General features: G+C 46.7%; 1 protein-coding gene across 5 annotated transcripts in view; it reads left to right on the plus strand.

The window, feature by feature from the left end:
• The window catches only part of CEP104 (centrosomal protein 104), a 42,981-nt gene that overhangs the window by 16,223 nt on the left and 8,485 nt on the right, over positions 1-18,273 (plus strand). For 4 of the 5 annotated variants that reach the window (XM_045381814.3, XM_005544964.5, XM_005544965.5 and 1 more), the window contains 14 exons: positions 1,336-1,504; positions 1,995-2,150; positions 3,599-3,826; positions 4,384-4,581; positions 5,979-6,146; positions 6,856-7,029; positions 9,334-9,510; positions 10,241-10,447; positions 10,852-10,959; positions 14,000-14,036; positions 14,326-14,392; positions 15,405-15,513; positions 17,318-17,456; positions 17,638-17,705. In XM_045381814.3, the coding sequence (XP_045237749.2) occupies positions 1,336-1,504; positions 1,995-2,150; positions 3,599-3,826; positions 4,384-4,581; positions 5,979-6,146; positions 6,856-7,029; positions 9,334-9,510; positions 10,241-10,447; positions 10,852-10,959; positions 14,000-14,036; positions 14,326-14,392; positions 15,405-15,513; positions 17,318-17,456; positions 17,638-17,705 (2,005 nt within the window). The remainder of the gene's footprint in view (positions 1-1,335; positions 1,505-1,994; positions 2,151-3,598; positions 3,827-4,383; positions 4,582-5,978; positions 6,147-6,855; positions 7,030-9,333; positions 9,511-10,240; positions 10,448-10,851; positions 10,960-13,999; positions 14,037-14,325; positions 14,393-15,404; positions 15,514-17,317; positions 17,457-17,637; positions 17,706-18,273) is intronic. The other variant, XR_012427058.1, reaches the window with a different exon arrangement.

The following is an 18,273-nucleotide window of genomic DNA, read 5'->3' on the forward strand; positions in this document are numbered from 1 at the left end:
CTCGTCCTCTAGTAAGGTTTTGTTGCTTGGTGAGACTAGCTTTATTGTTTACATTCTAGACCCTACCTAGAGCTCAAAAGGAGGAATAGAGGTCATATTTAATCAGAAATGAGTTATTCAGGTGGCTACAAAAGATCGCTTATTGCTGAAGGAATGTTTCTGATCTCCTCTAGGACATAGTGGTTGACACCATACAACTTAACCCTTTGAGTAAAACCTCAGTGGTAGCAATTCTTAACCTATCATGTTCATCAAAAATACTGTGATGTTGGCTGGGTACAGTGGCTCACACCTGTAATCTCAGCACCTTGGGAGTCCGAGATGGGTGGATCACCTGATGTCAGGAGTTCAAGACCAACCTGGCTAACATGGCGAAACTCCATCTCTATTAAAAATACAAAAAATTAGCCAGGCGTGGTGGCACACGCCTGTAGTCCCAGCTATTTGGGAGGCTGGGGCATGAGAATAGATTGAACCCAGGAGGCAGAGGTTGCAGTGAGCCCAAGATCATGCCACTGCACTCCAGCCTGGTCAACAGAACAGGACTCTGTCTCAAAGAAAAAAATACAGGCTGGGCGCAGTGGCTTACACCTATAATCCCAGCACTTTGGGAGGCTGAGACTGGTGGATCACTTGAGGTCAGGAGTTTGAGACCAGCCTGGCCAACATGATGAAAATGTGTCTCTCCTAAAAATACAAAAATTAGCCAGGTGTGGTGGCACACACCTGTAATCCTAGCTACTCAGGAGGCTGAAGCAGGAGAATCGCCTGAACCCAGGAGGTGGAGGTTGCAGTGAGCCGAGATTGCGCCACTGCACTCCAGCCTAAGCAACAGAGTGAGACTCTGCCTCCAAAAAAAAGAAAAGAAAGAAAAAATACTGTGGTGTTATAAAATACGGTGCCTGGACTCCATTTTGGGCCCGCTAGTCACATTTCTTAGGGTGGGACCTGGTCATCCATTTGTTTTTGGTTTCATTTTTGTTTTTCTCCTTGTTCTGCAGTTGATTCACATTCACCGTCCTATTCCCAGGGCCCACAACGAGGTGAGGCCCAAAGTCTGCACTCTGAGCAAATGCACTGAAGGCTCAGATGCCCTGAAGTGCAGTTTGGTTCATGGTCAAGAGCATGAGCTTTGGAGTCAGAAAGACCTGCTTGCAATTAGGAGCTCTGTGACCTGAGGCCCGTTACTTCTCTGAGACCCATTTTCTCCTGCAGGAAATGCTCTGTGAACCATGATGGGGCACGGTAGGGAGGGGCATTTTCTCAACTGTGCATCTTCAGCACAGAACTCCTAGGGCTTGACATTATCTCTAAAATATACATTTCTTCCCTTAGGAGATCTGACTATATTTCTCCGCTAGATGACTTAGCTTTTGATATGTACCAAGATCCAGAAGTTGCACAGATTATACGAAAATTAGATGAAAGAAAACGGGAAGCCGTCCAAAAGGAACGCTATGATTATGCCAAGAAACTAAAACAAGCTATTGCTGATTTGCAAAAGGTATGGCTTTTGGAGAAAACAGTTCCTAATTTATGCCTGTAATAGGTTTTATGTATACTTAGAATAACTACATGGTAAAAGAAACCGGTTACTAAAAGCTGTGAAGTTAGTGTGAGTTCAGAGATCTCAGCAAAATAAAGTTATGGAGACAGATAAGCACTTTAAAAATGTAAATGGAAGCAGAAGCTTTACCTCTTCAGACTCATGTTCAGGTGTCAGGGTCAGCCGCCTCGTTACTAAGACCCTGAACACAGTGGGAAAATAGGAAAACCAGCTATCCCGAAAGTCATGACGAACCCATGGGCTTATTAGATGCCAGTACAGCAACAGCAGCCAGAACTTTGCTATGAGTGTGGCCCATTCCTTCCTTTTCCCTGTGCTCGCTCCCTCTCCTCACAAGATGGTTCAAGCATGACTCTTAAAAATTAGCTTTGCATTTGATGTGAGTTGATCCAAATTTGAAACAAAAAGCAAACATTTTGTGCTTCAGGTTGGTGAGCGCCTTGGGAGGTATGAGGTGGAGAAACGCTGTGCCGTGGAGAAGGAAGACTATGATCTCGCCAAGGAGAAGAAGCAGCAGATGGAGCAGTATCGCGCTGAGGTGTACGAGCAGCTGGAGCTGCACAGCCTCCTGGATGCCGAGCTGGTGGGTGCAGGAGCCTGGACGGGGTGGAGGAAAGCCTAGGAGAACAGAGAGTCAACTGTGTGGTTCACAAAGGTGGATAGATACCTTTGAAGTGTAGTGTAAAACACTCTGCAGTGCTCAGGGGACAGTTATCATAGATGGACTCAGCTCTGTGCCTACGTCAGGGAGGCTTTGCCTCAGCATGTTCTTTCAGGAGGCTCACAGTCGTGGGAAAGGGAACGAGCCAGGGTCAGGAAAACCGAGGCCCTGCTGCTTTTCCGCTGCATCCCTTCATCTCTCCAACTGCTTCCTTATTTGGAAAAGGCAGTGATGACCGTGCCCCGCTGACCCCTCGGTGTTGTGAGGATCAAGTGAGAGCGAAGTACTAACAGCTTCAGTGTATTGAGAACATGTTTCCCATAAGGTGCTCTGCCTCTGATTTTAGAACTCATGCAGATGGGGCATTCAGCCCACATGACAGATTAGGAAACGAAGGTCCTGAGATACAGAATAGTAGTTGAGAGTGCACACTCTCAAGGCCAGGCATGGTGGCTCATGCCTGTAATCCCATCACTTTGGGAGGCCAAGGCTGGAGGATTGTTTGAGCCCAGGAGGATTGTTAGACCAGCCTGGGCCACATAGAGAGACCCTGTCTCTACAAAAAATAAATAATAGCCAGGCCTGGTGGCACACACCTGTAGTCCTAGCTACTCAGGAGAGTGAGAACGGAGGATCACCTGGGCCCAGAAGTTCAAGGCTGCAGTGAGCTACGATCGTGCCACTGCACTTCAGCCTTGGTGACAGAGCAAGACCCTGTCTCTAAAAAAAGAGAGAGCACACTCTGGAGCTGGATTGCCTGGGTTCAAATCCGGGCACCGCCATTCCAGCTCTGTGATCACAGACTAATTCTCATCAGCTTTATGCCTCAGTGTTCCATCAGCTTTCAAGTGGGAGTAAAAAGAGTAAGCATTAATGAGCCTGCCTGTCCAAAACATTCAGTGCCATGCCCAGTGTGCAGCAACTGTGCAGTCAGCTTTACTTGTTGGGTTACACAACATCACTTTCCTTTGTACACACAGTGAATAGCAGTGCCAGATTCTGAATAGAAGTCCACTTGGGTCCAGCCCAGGTGCTTTCTCCACACCACCGTGCTCCTTCAGGGGCACATATGTGTGGACATCTCCATGCACAAATGTTCATTCCTTCACTAGCATTTTGGGTGTGTGTGTCACTTTTGTAGTCCACACGGAAATGTGGAGAGACAACTGAGATGAGTGCAGCTTGATTGTGTGGGGCTTTCAAGGAGATTTCACGCTGTGGAAGTTTCTCTTTGGTTTTGAAACTTTTCTTTGTGCCAAGGAGCCTCTTCCAGCACAGCTTTCTAAAGTCTTATTCATCTGGAGGAATGAGATGGATACGTCTGTCATGGCAGTGGCATTTGAAATTAAATGTCCCTTTTTGTTCCCTAGATGCGAAGACCTCTTGATTTGCCCCTCCGGCCCCTCGCTCGTTCTGGCAGTCCTCGCCACCAAAAGCCAATGCCCTCACTACCACAACTGGAAGAAAGAGGAACAGAAAACCAGTTTGCAGAACCTTTCCTTCAGGAAAAGCCTTCATCATATTCTCTAACTGTTTCTCCTCAGCATTCTGCAGTAGACCAGTTACTCCCTGCCACAGATCCTCATCCAAAGATCAATGTAGGTAATTCTGTTTCAGATTGGCGTTCACTTTATTTGCATATTTGTAGAGGACCTGTGTTATGCCAGGTGCTGTTCCCGTGCATGGAGTGCATGAGTGCACCCCAGCCAGACCCACCTCTGTTCCATTCTAGGAGCCATAGTGCTGAGTGAGAACATAGCCACATAAGCAATAGACCTGATGACACCTCGTGAGCTGTTTGTTAAAATCAGGCTTGATGCTTATTTCTAAGCAATAAACTAAGGATATATCAGAGATCTTGTCAGAAAAAAAGATGTAATAGCCTTTACTTTAGTAGTCTCCATCGAGGCGGAATCTACCTTGCTTTTATTAGGTCTGTAATAAGTTTAGAAAGGAACAGAAAGCCTCATCTAATCTTTTCAATTACATCTTCTTTGTTGTATAAATTATTCTAATCTGATGATACTGATATTTAGCAAAATAACATCTTGCAGATCAGGTAAGTAAGCACAGTGAGCCTGCCCGTGAGAGGTGCCTTGGAGAATGCGACCCATGGAGCTCCCCAGCACTTTCCTCTCTCCTTCGCTTACTGCAGGCAGAGTCCCTGCCCTATGATGAGCGGCCTCTTCCAGCTATTCGTAAGCATCATGGGGAGGCAGTGGTGGAGCCGGAAATGAGTGATGCAGACATCAGCGATGCTCGGAGGGGAGGCTTGTCAGGGGAGCCAGAGCCCTTAACCGAGAAGGCCTTGAGAGAAGCCAGCTCTGCCATCGATGTGTTGGGAGAAACCTTGGTAAAAAAAAAAAAAACAGTGGGGAACAGAGGGGAGGGAAGGCTATATGGCATGCCCACCTCTGTGTACTTACGCATGAAGAAGGGAAAATGCCCAGGGCTTTGCATTTGTAATATTGTTGACTTCCCTTTGTTCTCGCTGGATTGGAAAGTCTTTTGTTAACTTTTTTTTTTTTTTTAAGAAACAGTGTCGCTCTGTCACCCAGGGTGGAGTACAGTGGCATGATCATAACTCACTGTAGCCTTGAACTCCTGGCCTTGGCCTCCCAAAGTGCTGGGATTACACATTAGCCACTGTGCCTGGCCCTTCTGTAAATTATGAATTATGTGAAACAGCAAAAACATGAGCTAAGATGTATCAATGAGTACTCATTTCACCCTGGGTGTCCTTCTGGCATTCATGGAGTTTGTATTAAACACCTGCTGTCTTCTGAACACCAGCTAATTCCAGCACAAAATGATGGCATAGCAAAAGATGGAAGTATCTCCTTATAGAAATGAGTAGTGTTGGCCAGGCTTAGTGGCTCACACCTATAATCCTGGCACTTTGGGAGGCTGCGGCGGGTGGATCATGAGGTCAGGAGTTCAAGACCAGTTTGGCCAAGATGGTGAAACCCCATCTCTACTAAAAATACAAAAATTGGCCAGGCATGGTGGCAGGCGCCTATAATCCCAGCTACTCAGGAGGCTGAGGCAGGAGAATTGCTTGAACCCGCAGGAAGACGGAGGTTGCAGTGAGCCGAGATCGCACCACTGCACTCCAGCCTGGGCGACAGAGTGAGACTCTGTCTCAAAATAAAAAAGAGAAATGAGTAGGATTTTCACCTCATTCTGAGCTTTAAAATATTTCCCTTGGAGGCCGGGCGCAGTGGCTCACGCCTGTAATCCCAGCACTTTGGGAGGCCAAGGTGGGCGGATCATGAGGTCGGGAGATTGAGACCATCCTGGCTAACACGGTGAAACCCGTCTCTACTAAAATACAAAAATTAGCTGGGCGTGGTGGCAGGCCCCTGTAGTCCCAGCTACTCAGGAGGCTAAGGCAGGAGAATGGTGTGAACCTGGGAGGCGGAGCTTGCAGTGAGCTGAGATGGCACCACTGCACTCCACCCTGGGCCACAGAGCAAGACTCCGTCTCAAAAAATATATATATATTTCCCTTGGAGCATTTAATACTTTTTATATTTTAACGTCTTAAATTTCCTTATCAGAAAAAATTATTTCTCTAAATATGCGTATTTATTTGTAAAAGTTCTGTTACTAGAAATTAATCAGTTTATGAAAGTTCTGTTATTAGAAATGAATCATCTTACTTTAAAAAAAAAAAACAAAGCCTTCAAGTTGTGTAGTATTGGAGGATGGTTGTGTGATGTCATGCAAATGCTGCCTGTTTTGTGGCAGGTTGCTGGGGCCTATTCTAAGACATGGTCCTACCGAGAGGATGCACTGCTTGCCTTGTATAAGAAGTTGATGGAAATGCCTGTTGGAACCCCAAAAGAAGACTTAAAGAACACACTCAGAGCATCCATCTTTCTCATTAGAAGAGCCATAAAGGACATTGTGACCTCCGTGAGTGCCCTCAGCTGGTGCTGGCTCCAGTATCCGTGGATGAGATCATGTGCCGTACCACAGAAGACCAGAGCAGCTTGAGAGGACCAGTTGGTCATTGACATGGTCACCAACTGTAACTCGATAGAATCACTAAGAAATGAGGTTCTCTAGCAAGAGCTATATTGTGCAACTGATCTTACATGAAGGGTCTGGGAAATCTGCCTTTGCTTGGGTCATTATCTCTGGTTTCGAGCAACATGTTCTGCAAAGCCAGGTGTTTGTGGAGGCCTGGTTCAGTGCTACCACATCTTCAGTTTGTGTTCTCACTTTGCATGAAACCTGATGAGGTTGAGAGTTAGTGTTTTTCTAATGCTGAGTGGGCCTTAAGAATGGACATTGCACAGTTGGGCTTACCCATTGAAGCAGGGCTGTTAGATACTTGGTGTGAAGGGAAGATTTGGGCTTACCCGTTGAAGCAGGGCTGTTAGATACTTGGTATGAAGGGAAGATGGGGAGTGATTTATGACAGAGTGAAATAAGAGCATATGTCCTCTATATGCAAGGTACTGTGTTTAGAAAGCAGTTTTTAGTTTGCCATTTTCAGCCTTTCAGACGAGACGTCATTTTCAATATAATGTTCATATGTATTACTGATAGTAGATTCTATGTTTTCTCTTGGTAGAATTCCACTGTAGTAACTCATCTGTGTTTATCCCTTTTCTCTTAGGTCTTTCAGGCTTCTTTGAAATTGTTGAAAATGATCATTACACAATATATTCCTAAACATAAACTGAGTAAACTTGAAACAGCTCACTGTGTGGAGAGGACCATTCCCGTTTTGCTCACCAGAACTGGAGATTCTTCTGCCCGCCTCCGTGTGACAGCTGCAAATTTTATTCAGGTCTGAACTTCACCACGGCATTTGAAACCATAGATGATAAACATATTCGTGTAGCTCTCTGGCTTTCTTAACACCTTACAAGATTCTGTCTCTACTCAGTTAATATTATTCTCAGGGATTTGCCATCACACTTTACTTATGCTCTAAAAGGTCAGTTTTGTCTTAGACATAAACTTCAGTTAAAATCTACAGTTGGGTTTTTCCAACATTTCTTTTATCCAACATATGCCATTAATTTTTTAAATAAATAAAAGCGGAAAATGATATAAAAATAGAAAATCTGAGGGTAAAGAAATAAAAGATACAACTGTCTTAATCAAAATATTTTCATTCTTTCACCAAACGTGCCTCCTCTAGGCTAGATATTATGGGAAATATTGAGATAGAGATAAATGTATGAATTTGGGGGCACACAGTTATATACCATAATGTGAAAATATGTTTTGCTGTCTTTAAACTAGCTAATGAATTCATCTAGTCTAGGAGTTCTTAAGACTCTCCCTTTGGGCTTAAGAAAGCTTACGAATTAAGTTTTACACAAAATTTTGTGATGTGCAGATCCTTCTTAAAAAAGAATCCAGGCCAGGCTGGGCGAGGGAGCTCATGCCTGTAGTCCCAGCACTTTGGGAAGCTGAGGCGGGTGGATCACGAGGTCAGGAGATCAAGACTATCCTAGCCAACCTGGTGAAACCCCTTCTCTACTAAGAATACAAAAATTAGCCGGGTGTGGTGGCACATGCCTGTTGTCCCAGCTACTTGGGAGGCTGAGGCAGGAGAATTGCTCGAACCCGGAAGGTGGAGTTTGCAGTGAGCCAAGATCACACCACTGCACTCCAGCCTGGGCGACAGAGCAAGACTTTATCTCAAAAAAAAAAAAAAAAGAATCCAGGCCAGGCAGGGTGGCTCATGCCCATAATCCCAGCACTTTGGGAGACCAAGGTGGGCAGATCAATTGGGCCCAGGAGTTTGAGACCAGCCTGGCAAACATAGTGAGACTCTGTCTCTGCAAAAAACACAAAAATTAGCCGGGTATGGTGATGCAGCCCTGTCGTCCCATCTACTCAGAGGGCCGAGGTGAGAGGCTTGAGCCCAGGTGGTTGAGGCTACAGTGAGCTGTGATCTCGCCACTGCACTCTAGCCTTGGTGACAGAGCAAGACTGTGTCTCAAAAGAATCCAAAGGGGTCATTTCTCTAAAATATGAGTAACCACAGATCTAGTTTCATTTAATAAACCTAAATTTTCAGAGTAAATGAGGAAAACAAATGCTAATAAAAAGTAAGAATAAATGCTGTCATGCTAATGTGCTACAATACACTCCTGGTTAAGACAGCTAGAATTTGGGGGTGGGGAGGCTCATCTTTCAAAAGATATGTTGCAGATGAGCACATGTTATTGCTTCATTTAATTGTTTTTAAGCCGCATTAATTTCTGAGCAGTTTGGTGGTGCTAAAATGTTCTATTTCAGATAACCTTAAGGCAATCTGTTGAGGGTTACAATTATTGTGCACCAGTGTGCTGGTTAGCAGACTAAATACACACTCCCAGCATCTGTTTGTCATTAAGGAGTTTACTGTCCAGACTTCCCTGGAGAATGCTCTTCTTCTCTTAGCTTTTAGATTTATACAGAGTCACTCACAGGCCCAAATACAGAGTGAATTGGGCCAGCAAGATGAGAGATTATTTTAGATGACAGGACCTACAGACCTATTGGAAACAGGTTTATTTCTGATTGCAACTTAACGCTTCAACATCTTATTTTTTTCTCTGTATCTGGTTAATAAAGTGATAAATATCTTAATTACATAAAGACTTGTTTAGGGACATTAAAATATGTAATGGTACTTACATTTTTTTCCGTCTTAATCCACTAGTAACCATATCACTGCAGAATCATACACTCTTGGCTGACATTTAATAAATACTAAAATAACAATGATTTAGCAACAACTATAATTTCTTTTAGAATTTTAGAAATGAGAAAACCTCTTCCTTGAAGCTGAAGAGTACTGAGAACAGAAACCTTCAAGTTTTCAATTACGCTTCTGAAGAGCTTTCATTACACATAAAATTGTTTTATTCTTCATGGTTTTATTTCCTGTGACTCAGGTTTTCATTTCTAATCGTTGTTATGTTTTAAATAGAAATACAAGCTTACAGATCGGTGCTCTTATTGCTCTTTGTCACTATCATTCTGTATTTCCCTATTTTTTCCTTCAATGTTTAGTTTAAGATCATGCTGCATTGTACTAAACTGCCTCCAGCATTTTCCAGTAAAAATTAACAAATTACGTTGGCTTTCTTAGGAAATGGCCTTGTTTAAAGAAGTTAAGTCTCTCCAAATTATTCCATCCTACCTGGTGCAGCCATTGAAAACAAACTCTTCAGTTCACCTGGCAATGAGTCAGATGGGCCTCCTTGCCCGGCTGCTGAAAGACCTGGGCACTGGGAGCTCGGGCTTCACCATTGACAACGTGATGAAGGTAAGTGGACCTCGCATGTGACACACCACCTGGCCTGGCACTCACCACAGTGCCTGGAGCATGGCAAGGGTCTCATCAACGTTTGTTGAAGGAATGAGTGAGACTGATTTCAGAAAAACAGCCAGTATTTCATCCAACAAATGGGGGCCCCCACACGCGTCCTGCTGTCTAATGGTACATGGTGTGTACAGATCTTTATCCATGGAAAGAAACAAATCATAAAAAACATGTCTTTGTCTTTAAGAGACAATAACAGCAGCGTAATGGAGAATATCAGGCACAGGTTGAAGCCCCTGATCTGAAATGCTTAAGACCATAAGTGTTTAGGATTTCAGATTGTTTTCGGACTCTGGAATACTTCCATTACATTTACTGGTTTGGATCGCAAATCCCAAAACCTGAAACTGCACATCGGCTACACAGAAGCGCACACCTCCAAGGAGGATGAGAAACCATGGGCCCCGGAGACGCACGGTGGGGATGGAATTACACTATAGCCACAGCGTTCTGTTTCTTACAAAGATCCAAAACAAGCGTAATGAAAGTATAACACAGCTTACACCGAGACAGTAGATCCGTGAGGTTTTAGGTTTGAAGTACCTCATAATACTTAATATGGATGTTTTCTCTTTTCTTTATTTTTCAAATGTTTATAATGTACCTTTTTTGTATGCTAAAAGAAATTAATTTTATTTTCAGAATCAGTAACAAGAGCCCCTCCCAACTTTAGTTTTCAGTGAGTTCCCTGGAGCATAGAGTGTATGAGGTCCGCGAGACGGCAGTTAGAATTATTCTGGACATGTACAGACAGCACCAGGCTTCCATTCTGGAGTACCTTCCTCCGGATGACAGCAACACACGCAAGAACATTCTCTACAAAACAATTTTTGAGGGATTTGCTAAAATAGATGGCAGACCTACAGATGCTGAGATGAGGGTGAGTTAACTGTGGTGAAGTTAAGACCTCATCCTATATTGAAGAAGTTACTTGGTACATAAATAAGTAAATACATAATTTGAAGGAGCCATGTGTATGGGAAGCTCAGGCGTACTGGCTAAGAACAGGTTCCTGCATTCGGATCCTGGCTCCTCCACTTTCTGCCAGTGAGAACCTCAGGTTCCCAGGCTGCAAACGGAATAATGATAGCCGTGAGAACATGGCGGGTTTATCCATCAATAAACACCGACTAAATCAGTGGAAAAGATTTGCTTCTAACTTGTTATTCGTCTTAGTGAATATTATAATTTATAAGAAATATAGTTGATATGCCATAGTTTGTCTCCCGGTTTCTGAGATTACCCTAACAAGCTATTCTAATGGAAAAATAATTTTCTCACCAGGCACGGAGAAAAGCGGCTACAGAAGAAGCAGAAAAACAAAAGAAAGAAGAAATTAAAGCTTTACAAGGGCAGCTGGCAGCACTGAAAGACATTCAGGCTGAAGTTCAGGTTGGAAGTAAACACGTCTTTCACCTGTGTGCTTTTAGCTGCAATGTATTTTGCTGTATAGATCACATCATACTTGACTTATTTTTCATGGAATTATGCAAATGAGCGTCTTGATTCCTTCTGTTTTTTTAGGTTAGTTTTGGGGTAGATGACAGAAGCCCTCCATGGAGAGGTGGAATTGGGTGGCAGATACTCCTGCTGCCCCTCCATCCTCTGTCAGAATTGATGTGAGCTGCTGCATAGGTTTAGGCAGGGACCAGGGGCTGTGGGCACAGAGCTGCTCTCCTCCACAGCTCTCCAGCCACCTTCAGAGACAAAGGGGAAAAATCAGCTTGACTATAAAGGTCTGCTTCAGTGCATTAAAAAGGGAAGGTTCCAGGTAAACATTCTGTTTCCATGAACCCTTACTCTTTAAGCCTATGGGGGTGTTATGTGTACTGGGAACAAATATTTGGTTGAATATAAATGTGTTCCTCTTCAACCTCCCTGCTTCTGGGATATGAATTAGCTTCGTAACACTAATTTTATGATGAAGTTTCCTTCAGCTGATAGAAAATTTCCTTTAAAAGAAGAAATAAGAGGCGGCAGAACACAGGGAGTTTCCGTTCCGCAGACCTGAGGTTTCAGCCATGCCAGGTGGATGAGATCTGGGACCTGCTGGCACCTCAGGCCTGCAGCCCACTCGGCTGCACAGCTCACCCAGAGCTGCTCAGAGGGCAGAGCTCATGTCAAGTGTTCTTACCACAGATTTTTAAAAGAAGAAATGGGTACAAATGGGGGAAAAAAGATCAAATGTGGCTGAATAGATGCTGAACTTCCTATGGCGAAAAGTCACAGTGACATTTCCACCAAATGTTGGAACGTCAGAGTCACAATCAGAAAAAGACACGAGGCAGAAGGAGGCAGGCAGACCTTGGGATGGGGGGTGAGCCTCTGGCTCAGGTCCGCATCGTGGTGTGGACGACTTTTGTGTGCTCAGTGACCCTCGGTGGCTCAGCACACACTCATTGTGATTAGTACACAAACAAAAGACACGGATGTCACAAACTGAAGGGCTTTCCTCCAGCCATGAGCTAGCACATACTAAGCCCGTTGCCAGGCGCCTGCCTCCCACCTCCCTCACCACAGCCTAGGACCTGGTGGCAGTGGCCTCTGAGGTAGCAGCCGTCCAGGAGCTGTTGTTCGCAGCACTGTCTGTCCCGGGGTCGCCTGTGCTGACGGGCTGCACAGCCTCCACACAGCTGTCCTGAGAGCCTGCAGCTCCTGCTCATTGGCTCAGTGTTTATGGAGGCCTCTCTGTGCCAGGCACCATCTGGCTGTGGAAATACAACAGGCAGCAAAGCAAAGTCCCGCCCTCATGGAGCTGGGGCTCCCGGGAGGAGCAGACAAGGGAGAAAGACCCAGGCAGTGGGTCCCTGCTGCAGGGTGCTAGGGGCCATGGTGTGCTGGGACCTCGAGGCCAGTACAGGCCTGCGCCTCCACACAGGGCCTGGTGAAGGCCTCTCCCAGGAGAATGACGGGATGGGATGGTTTTTTCTCTTTTTAAATTATTGGGGTGAAATACGCAGAGTGTAAATCTTAGCATTTTAAGTGCACACTGCGGTGGCATGGGGTGCTCTCACATTGTTGTGCAATCATCACTACCATCCATCTCCAGAACTTTCAGAATTTACATATTAAGTCCTTTTCTGGTTCTAAAATCATACTCTTGGCCACAGTGACTCAATCCTGTAATCACAGCACTTTGGGAGGCTGAGACAGCAGGATCACTTGATTTCAGAAGTTTAAGACCAGCCTGGGCAACATAGTGAGACCTCATCTCTACTAAAACTTTAAAAAAAAACTTAGCCAGACATGGTGGTGAGCACCTGTAATCCCAGCTACTCAGGAGGCTGGGGCAGGAGGATGGCTTGTACCCAGGAGCCCAAGGCTGCAATGAGTTATATTTGCACCACTTACAGCCTAGGCAACAGAGTGAGACCCTGTCTAAAAATAATGATAATAGGAATAAACCTGTGCTCTTTTGGGGGGCAGGGTGGGTGTCTGTGGAACTAGAATCACACTGCTGCATGTGTTTTCCACAGTCAGTGGTTGAGTTTGAGAGAAATTACTAGCATGTAAAATTGAATTTTCTATAAGTGTAGTAGACAGTATTCTTCTTTATAATGCATCATTTAAGTGCCATCTATAGAGCGACCAACTTGTTCCTGTTCCTCTCAAGCCTGAAAGTCTCAGGGAGTCCCCTCAGCACCCTCACACTGAGATGGTGTGTCCTCTGCGGTTTTCAGTGTTGACGGAGACTGCAGTGGTGCTGGAGAGTCTGAGGGGCAGGGAGAAGACGTGATGGGGTCTCTCAAGGCTAGGAGGGCTGCTGGGACGAGCTTAAGAGTTACCTGACTGAGAAGGGCGCCCAGGTGCGTCACGAGCCACTGGGAGGCCACGTGGAAGGGATCTGTGGCCACAAGAGTCATCTCCACAGAGTGGCAGGGCTGAGGGCCCAAGGGGAGGGGCTTACGAGAGAAGGGGAGAGGGAGTATCCATGCCTCTTTTGAAGACAGGGCATATTGATTCCTCTTTCCAAAAGTTTAGTTATTTTTCGATAGAAATTCTTTTTTTTTTAATTTTTTTATTCGGAGACAGGGTCTTACTCTGTCGCCAGCCTGGAGTGCAGTGGCATGTCAGCTCACTGCAACCTCCACCTCCCAGGCTCAAGTGATCCTCCCTCCCCAGCCTCCTGAGTAGCTGGGACTACAGGGCACACCACCACACCTGGCTAAGTTTTGTCTTTTTTGTAGAGACAGGGCTTTGTTTGCCATGTTGCCCAGGCTGGTCTTGAACTCCTGAGCTCAAGCAATCCACCACTCAGCTTGGCCTCCCAGAGCGCTGGGATTACAGACATGAGCCACCTTGCCCAGCCAGTAGAAATTCTAAAACAAAACCCAGAAATGTGCTTTCATGATCAAAACGTATCCTCAGCAGGCTCTCACTCACACTCACACTGCAGCCCTTTGTCCCTGACCTTACTGTTTTTGTGTCTTAGGAAAAAGAAAGTGATGCTGTGAAGCCAAAGAATCAGGGTATGTAAAGAACTGGGGTGCACAAAGAATTGGGGTGTGTAAAGAATCGGAGTGTGTAAAGAATCAGGGTGTGTAAATGCATGTCATGGAAGCTCCGTGTGGAAACGGCTTCCGTCCATTCAGCAAGTATCACTGGACACCTGCTGCACCTCAGCCATCTCCCAGCTGAATGGAAAACACTGCTACCTTTTCACTTGTATCATGGTTTTATAGCTCACATCAAACTGCTTACTAAAATTTTGAAAATCATTTCTATAAAAAGTTATTTAAATTGTTTTAATCTCTTCAGACATTCAAGGAGGGAAAGCAGCCCCTGCCGAAGCTCTGGGAATCCCGGATGAGCACTATCTAGATAAGTGAGTCGCACTGTCTTCCACCCCCATATGACGGTCAGGCTGACGGGCGCTCTCCAGATAAGTGAGTCGCGCTGTCTTCCACCCACTGTACGATGGTCAGGGTGAGGAGCCACACAGAAACCCTGGAAAGGGAACCCGTCCTCCCTAGTTGGCCCTTCGTAGTCATCATGAAAGGTAGGAAATGTGCCTTCTCCACTAACCAGCATCCACTCCGAGTCCGTCAAGACAACTTTCCCAGCCGGGCGCTGTGGCTCAAGCCTGTAATCCCAGCACTTTGGGAGGCCGAGACGGGCGGATCACGAGGTTAGGAGATCGAGACCATCCTGGCTAACACGGTGAAACCCCGTCTCTACTAAAAAATACAAAAAACTAGCCGGGCGAGGTGGCGGGCGCCTGTAGTCCCAGCTACTCCGGAGGCTGAGACAGGAGAATGGCATGAACCCGGTAGGCGGAGCTTGCAGTGAGCTGAGATCCAGCCACTGCACTCCAGCCTGGGCGACAGAGCGAGACTCCGTCTCAAAAAAAAGAAAAAAAAAAAAGAGACAACTTTCCCTCTGTTGCCCCAATGGAAGTTGCCAGTCTGTTTGTCAAAACCGTCGTAACAGGCACAGACTATCACAGCAGCAAAATTCTTTTTACTCTACAGCAGCCAGGACAGATCTATAAGAATGTAGGGTCTTTGTCTTATCTTTTTATTGTAACTTAAAATATCCTTTCTGCTTGATGATGCTGAGTGAAAGTCTGGAAGGATCGTATGCCCGTTGATTTCAGGTACCTCCTTGGCGAGGGCTTTCCTATCGTGCTTTAACACATGGCACACCCAGCCTCCACTGCTGCCTGCAAGGGAGGCCCAGCCCAGGCCCCGCAGAGCAAACTGAGGCAGTTCGGAATGAGAGGGAAACTGCACACAACACAGGGACTGCGGCAATTCAGAATTTCGGGACGTGGGAGCAGAGCGGCCATCAGTGGAACTAGATCCTTACCTTTATTTCCTGCTTTTCTTTCCTTTCAGTTTGTGTATTTTTTGTGGGGAAAGGAGTGAATCCTTCACAGAGGAAGGTCTCGATCTCCACTACTGGAAGCACTGTCTCATGCTGACAAGATGTGACCACTGCAAACAGGTCAGGCCGGGGCACAGCCGCCCAGCTGCTTGCATGAGCGTGAACACCTGACTGTTGAAAGACTGAGTCACAAAGCTGCCCCAAGGCTTAGTATTTTCAGAGAGGTTGTGAGAAAAGTAACTGAAACCTAACACACCCCTGAAAAACGCATGCGAGTCATTCCATAAACATGCTGTGCGGCCACCTCCCCTCAGGGCTCTTCCCAGAGTCAGCAGGGGCCTGATTTCTGACACCACAATGGGTGCTCCTTGCTCTTTGAGCTTTATAGAAACAGAACCATGTGGTGTCATGTCGGATTTCTTGCTTTGTCGTGTCCACAGCGCCTTCGTCCATCTGCTGCTGTGCACGAGGGCTGTGTCCAGTTTGGGACCATGACGAGCGATGTTGCCACAGTGTTCTGGTGTCTTCCAGGATGCACGGGAATGCACTTTCTTGGGTTCACGATGTGTCGTGGGATTGCCGGGTGTGCTGATGCTCAGTGGGGCTGCCCAGGAGTGCTCCAAAGGGATTGTGCCCAGGCACTGCCACCAGCAGCACGGGCACTGCCTCCCTTCCCACAGTGCCCCTGCGGCCACGCTTCCTGCTGCCTTGGCGAGTTCCCAGTGTGCCTGTCCCTGGTGAAGATGAGGTGGAGCACCCGTCCTTTTGTCTGCAGGCATTGGCTGTCCTCCTGCAAAGCACCTTCTGGTTTCTCACCCATTTACCTCGGGTTGTCCATGTGTTTTTATTGATTTGGAGCCATTCTTTATACATGTGGATGTGAGTGCTTGGTCAGTTGCATGAATTGTGACCACCTGCTCCCACTGCACAGCATGCATCTTCACTGTCTTAAGTGTCTTGAGGAAGACTCATTTTTAATGTTAGCATTGCCTGCCTTACCAGTGTTTTTCATGGTTCGTGCTATTTGTGTCCTGTGTAAGAAGTCTTCCCCGATCGCCTATATTAGGCCTTTCTTACATTACTATAAAGAAATACCTGGCTGGACACGGTGGCTCACGCCTGTAATCCCAGCATTTTGGGAGACCGAGGTGGGCGGATCACCTGAGGTCGGGAGTTCAAGACCAGCCTGACCAACATGGTGAAACCCCATCTCTACTAAAAATACAAAATTAGCCAGGCGTGGTGGTGCATGCCTGGAATCCCAGCTACTCAGGAGGCTGAGGCAGGAGAATCGCTTGAACCTGGGAGGCAGAGGTTGCAGTGAGTCAAGATCACACCATTGCACTCCAGCCTGGGCAACAAGAGTGAAACTCCATCTCAAAAAAAAAAAAAAAAAAATCCCTAAGACTGGGTAATTTATGAAGAAAAGAGGTTGGACTGGCTCACAGTGTGTCAAGTCCTGCGGCCTGAAGTTACAGAGTATACACAAGTCATTTCTGCCAGAGACACCAACGTAGCAGGAGAATCTCTTACAACTCTTCTGTGGTCCTGTTTCTGTGCACATTCTTAGAAATAGCTGGGAGCCACGATATGAACCCAGGGCCACACGTATAACCACTGAGCCACTCTGTGTCCTCATCCAAGTTTCACACTCAGGTCGACCGTAGCTTCCCCCATCCTTTCCAGCGGCCCCTGCCCAATGCTCCGGCGACAGGAAAGGAAGGACATGGGGTCTTCACAAAGTATCACAAGTGACTCCAGACAGTCTGTGGGCAAATGCCAAAGATAGAAGCCTGTGGCTCACTTCATGCGCAGGTGACACAGATTTCCCTGGGCAGAGGGAGGCACCCACAGGCTCTGCAGGCTGGCCAGAGGCGCTTCAGCTTTCTCAGCAACATGCTTCGCTCTGTATTTCAAAATCCAGGTGGTGGAGATATCCAGCCTGACGGAGCACTTGCTGACGGAATGTGACAAAAAAGACGGGTTTGGGAAGTGTTACCGTTGCAGCGAGGCTGTTTTCAAGGAAGAGCTGCCCAGACACATAAAAAACAAGGAGTGCAACCGTGAGTACCCCTTCCCAGGCTCCGTGCCCTTGGGTCACCAGGTGTCCTCCTGGAGGAAGTGCCCCTGCTCTTGGGCCTCTGCAAGGGCTTGGTGAATTAAAGAGCACCTGCGGGCAGGCCAGCAGCATGTCTTGTCACCTGTCATTCAGGGAGTGACTGAGTCTTTTTGAAATCATTTCAGCTGCCAAACCAGAGAAGCTGGCAAACCGGTGTCCTCTGTGCCATGAGAACTTCAGCCCTGGAGAAGAGGTGAGGGGCCTAGCGGGGGAGGGGCCAGTGAAGTAGGTGACACACCTGTGGATGACGGTGGTGGTGGCGGTGGTGGTGACGGTGATGGTGATGGTGGTGGTGTTAGTGCTGGACCACAGCCACAGAGTACAGCACGTGAGTGTCCAGGGAGTGGACAGCGTCTACTGAGCCCTGTCTGAACAGTTCTTCCGTTTAGCTACGTGTTCACATGATTTCCTTCCCTATGTTTACAAATGGTTTATCGAGGAGCCTCAACTCACTGAGGCCCAGCCTGTGTCACCGGGATACAAGCATGAGATGGTTTTATTTTGTTCTGGTCATTGCTTTTATCCAGATACTGAGGCCCTCAGTGACACCTTGGCCAGATTCTGTAACACCGCAGTCCCTTTTGCCTAATAAAACCTAGGCCTATTTGGGTAAACGATTCTCCTTCCTACCTGATTCCAAGCTCTTCTCCCAGCCTCAGTGCGCTGCGCTGTGACTCCGCAGGCTTAGTGGGGATGGCCGGCTCGCACGTGCCCACCCTCCGCTTCCCCACGTGCTCGGCTCCTCTGGCATTGGAGGGGAC

Source organism: Macaca fascicularis, chromosome 1, assembly GCF_037993035.2.
Source record: "Macaca fascicularis isolate 582-1 chromosome 1, T2T-MFA8v1.1".
NCBI lineage: Eukaryota > Metazoa > Chordata > Mammalia > Primates > Cercopithecidae > Macaca > Macaca fascicularis.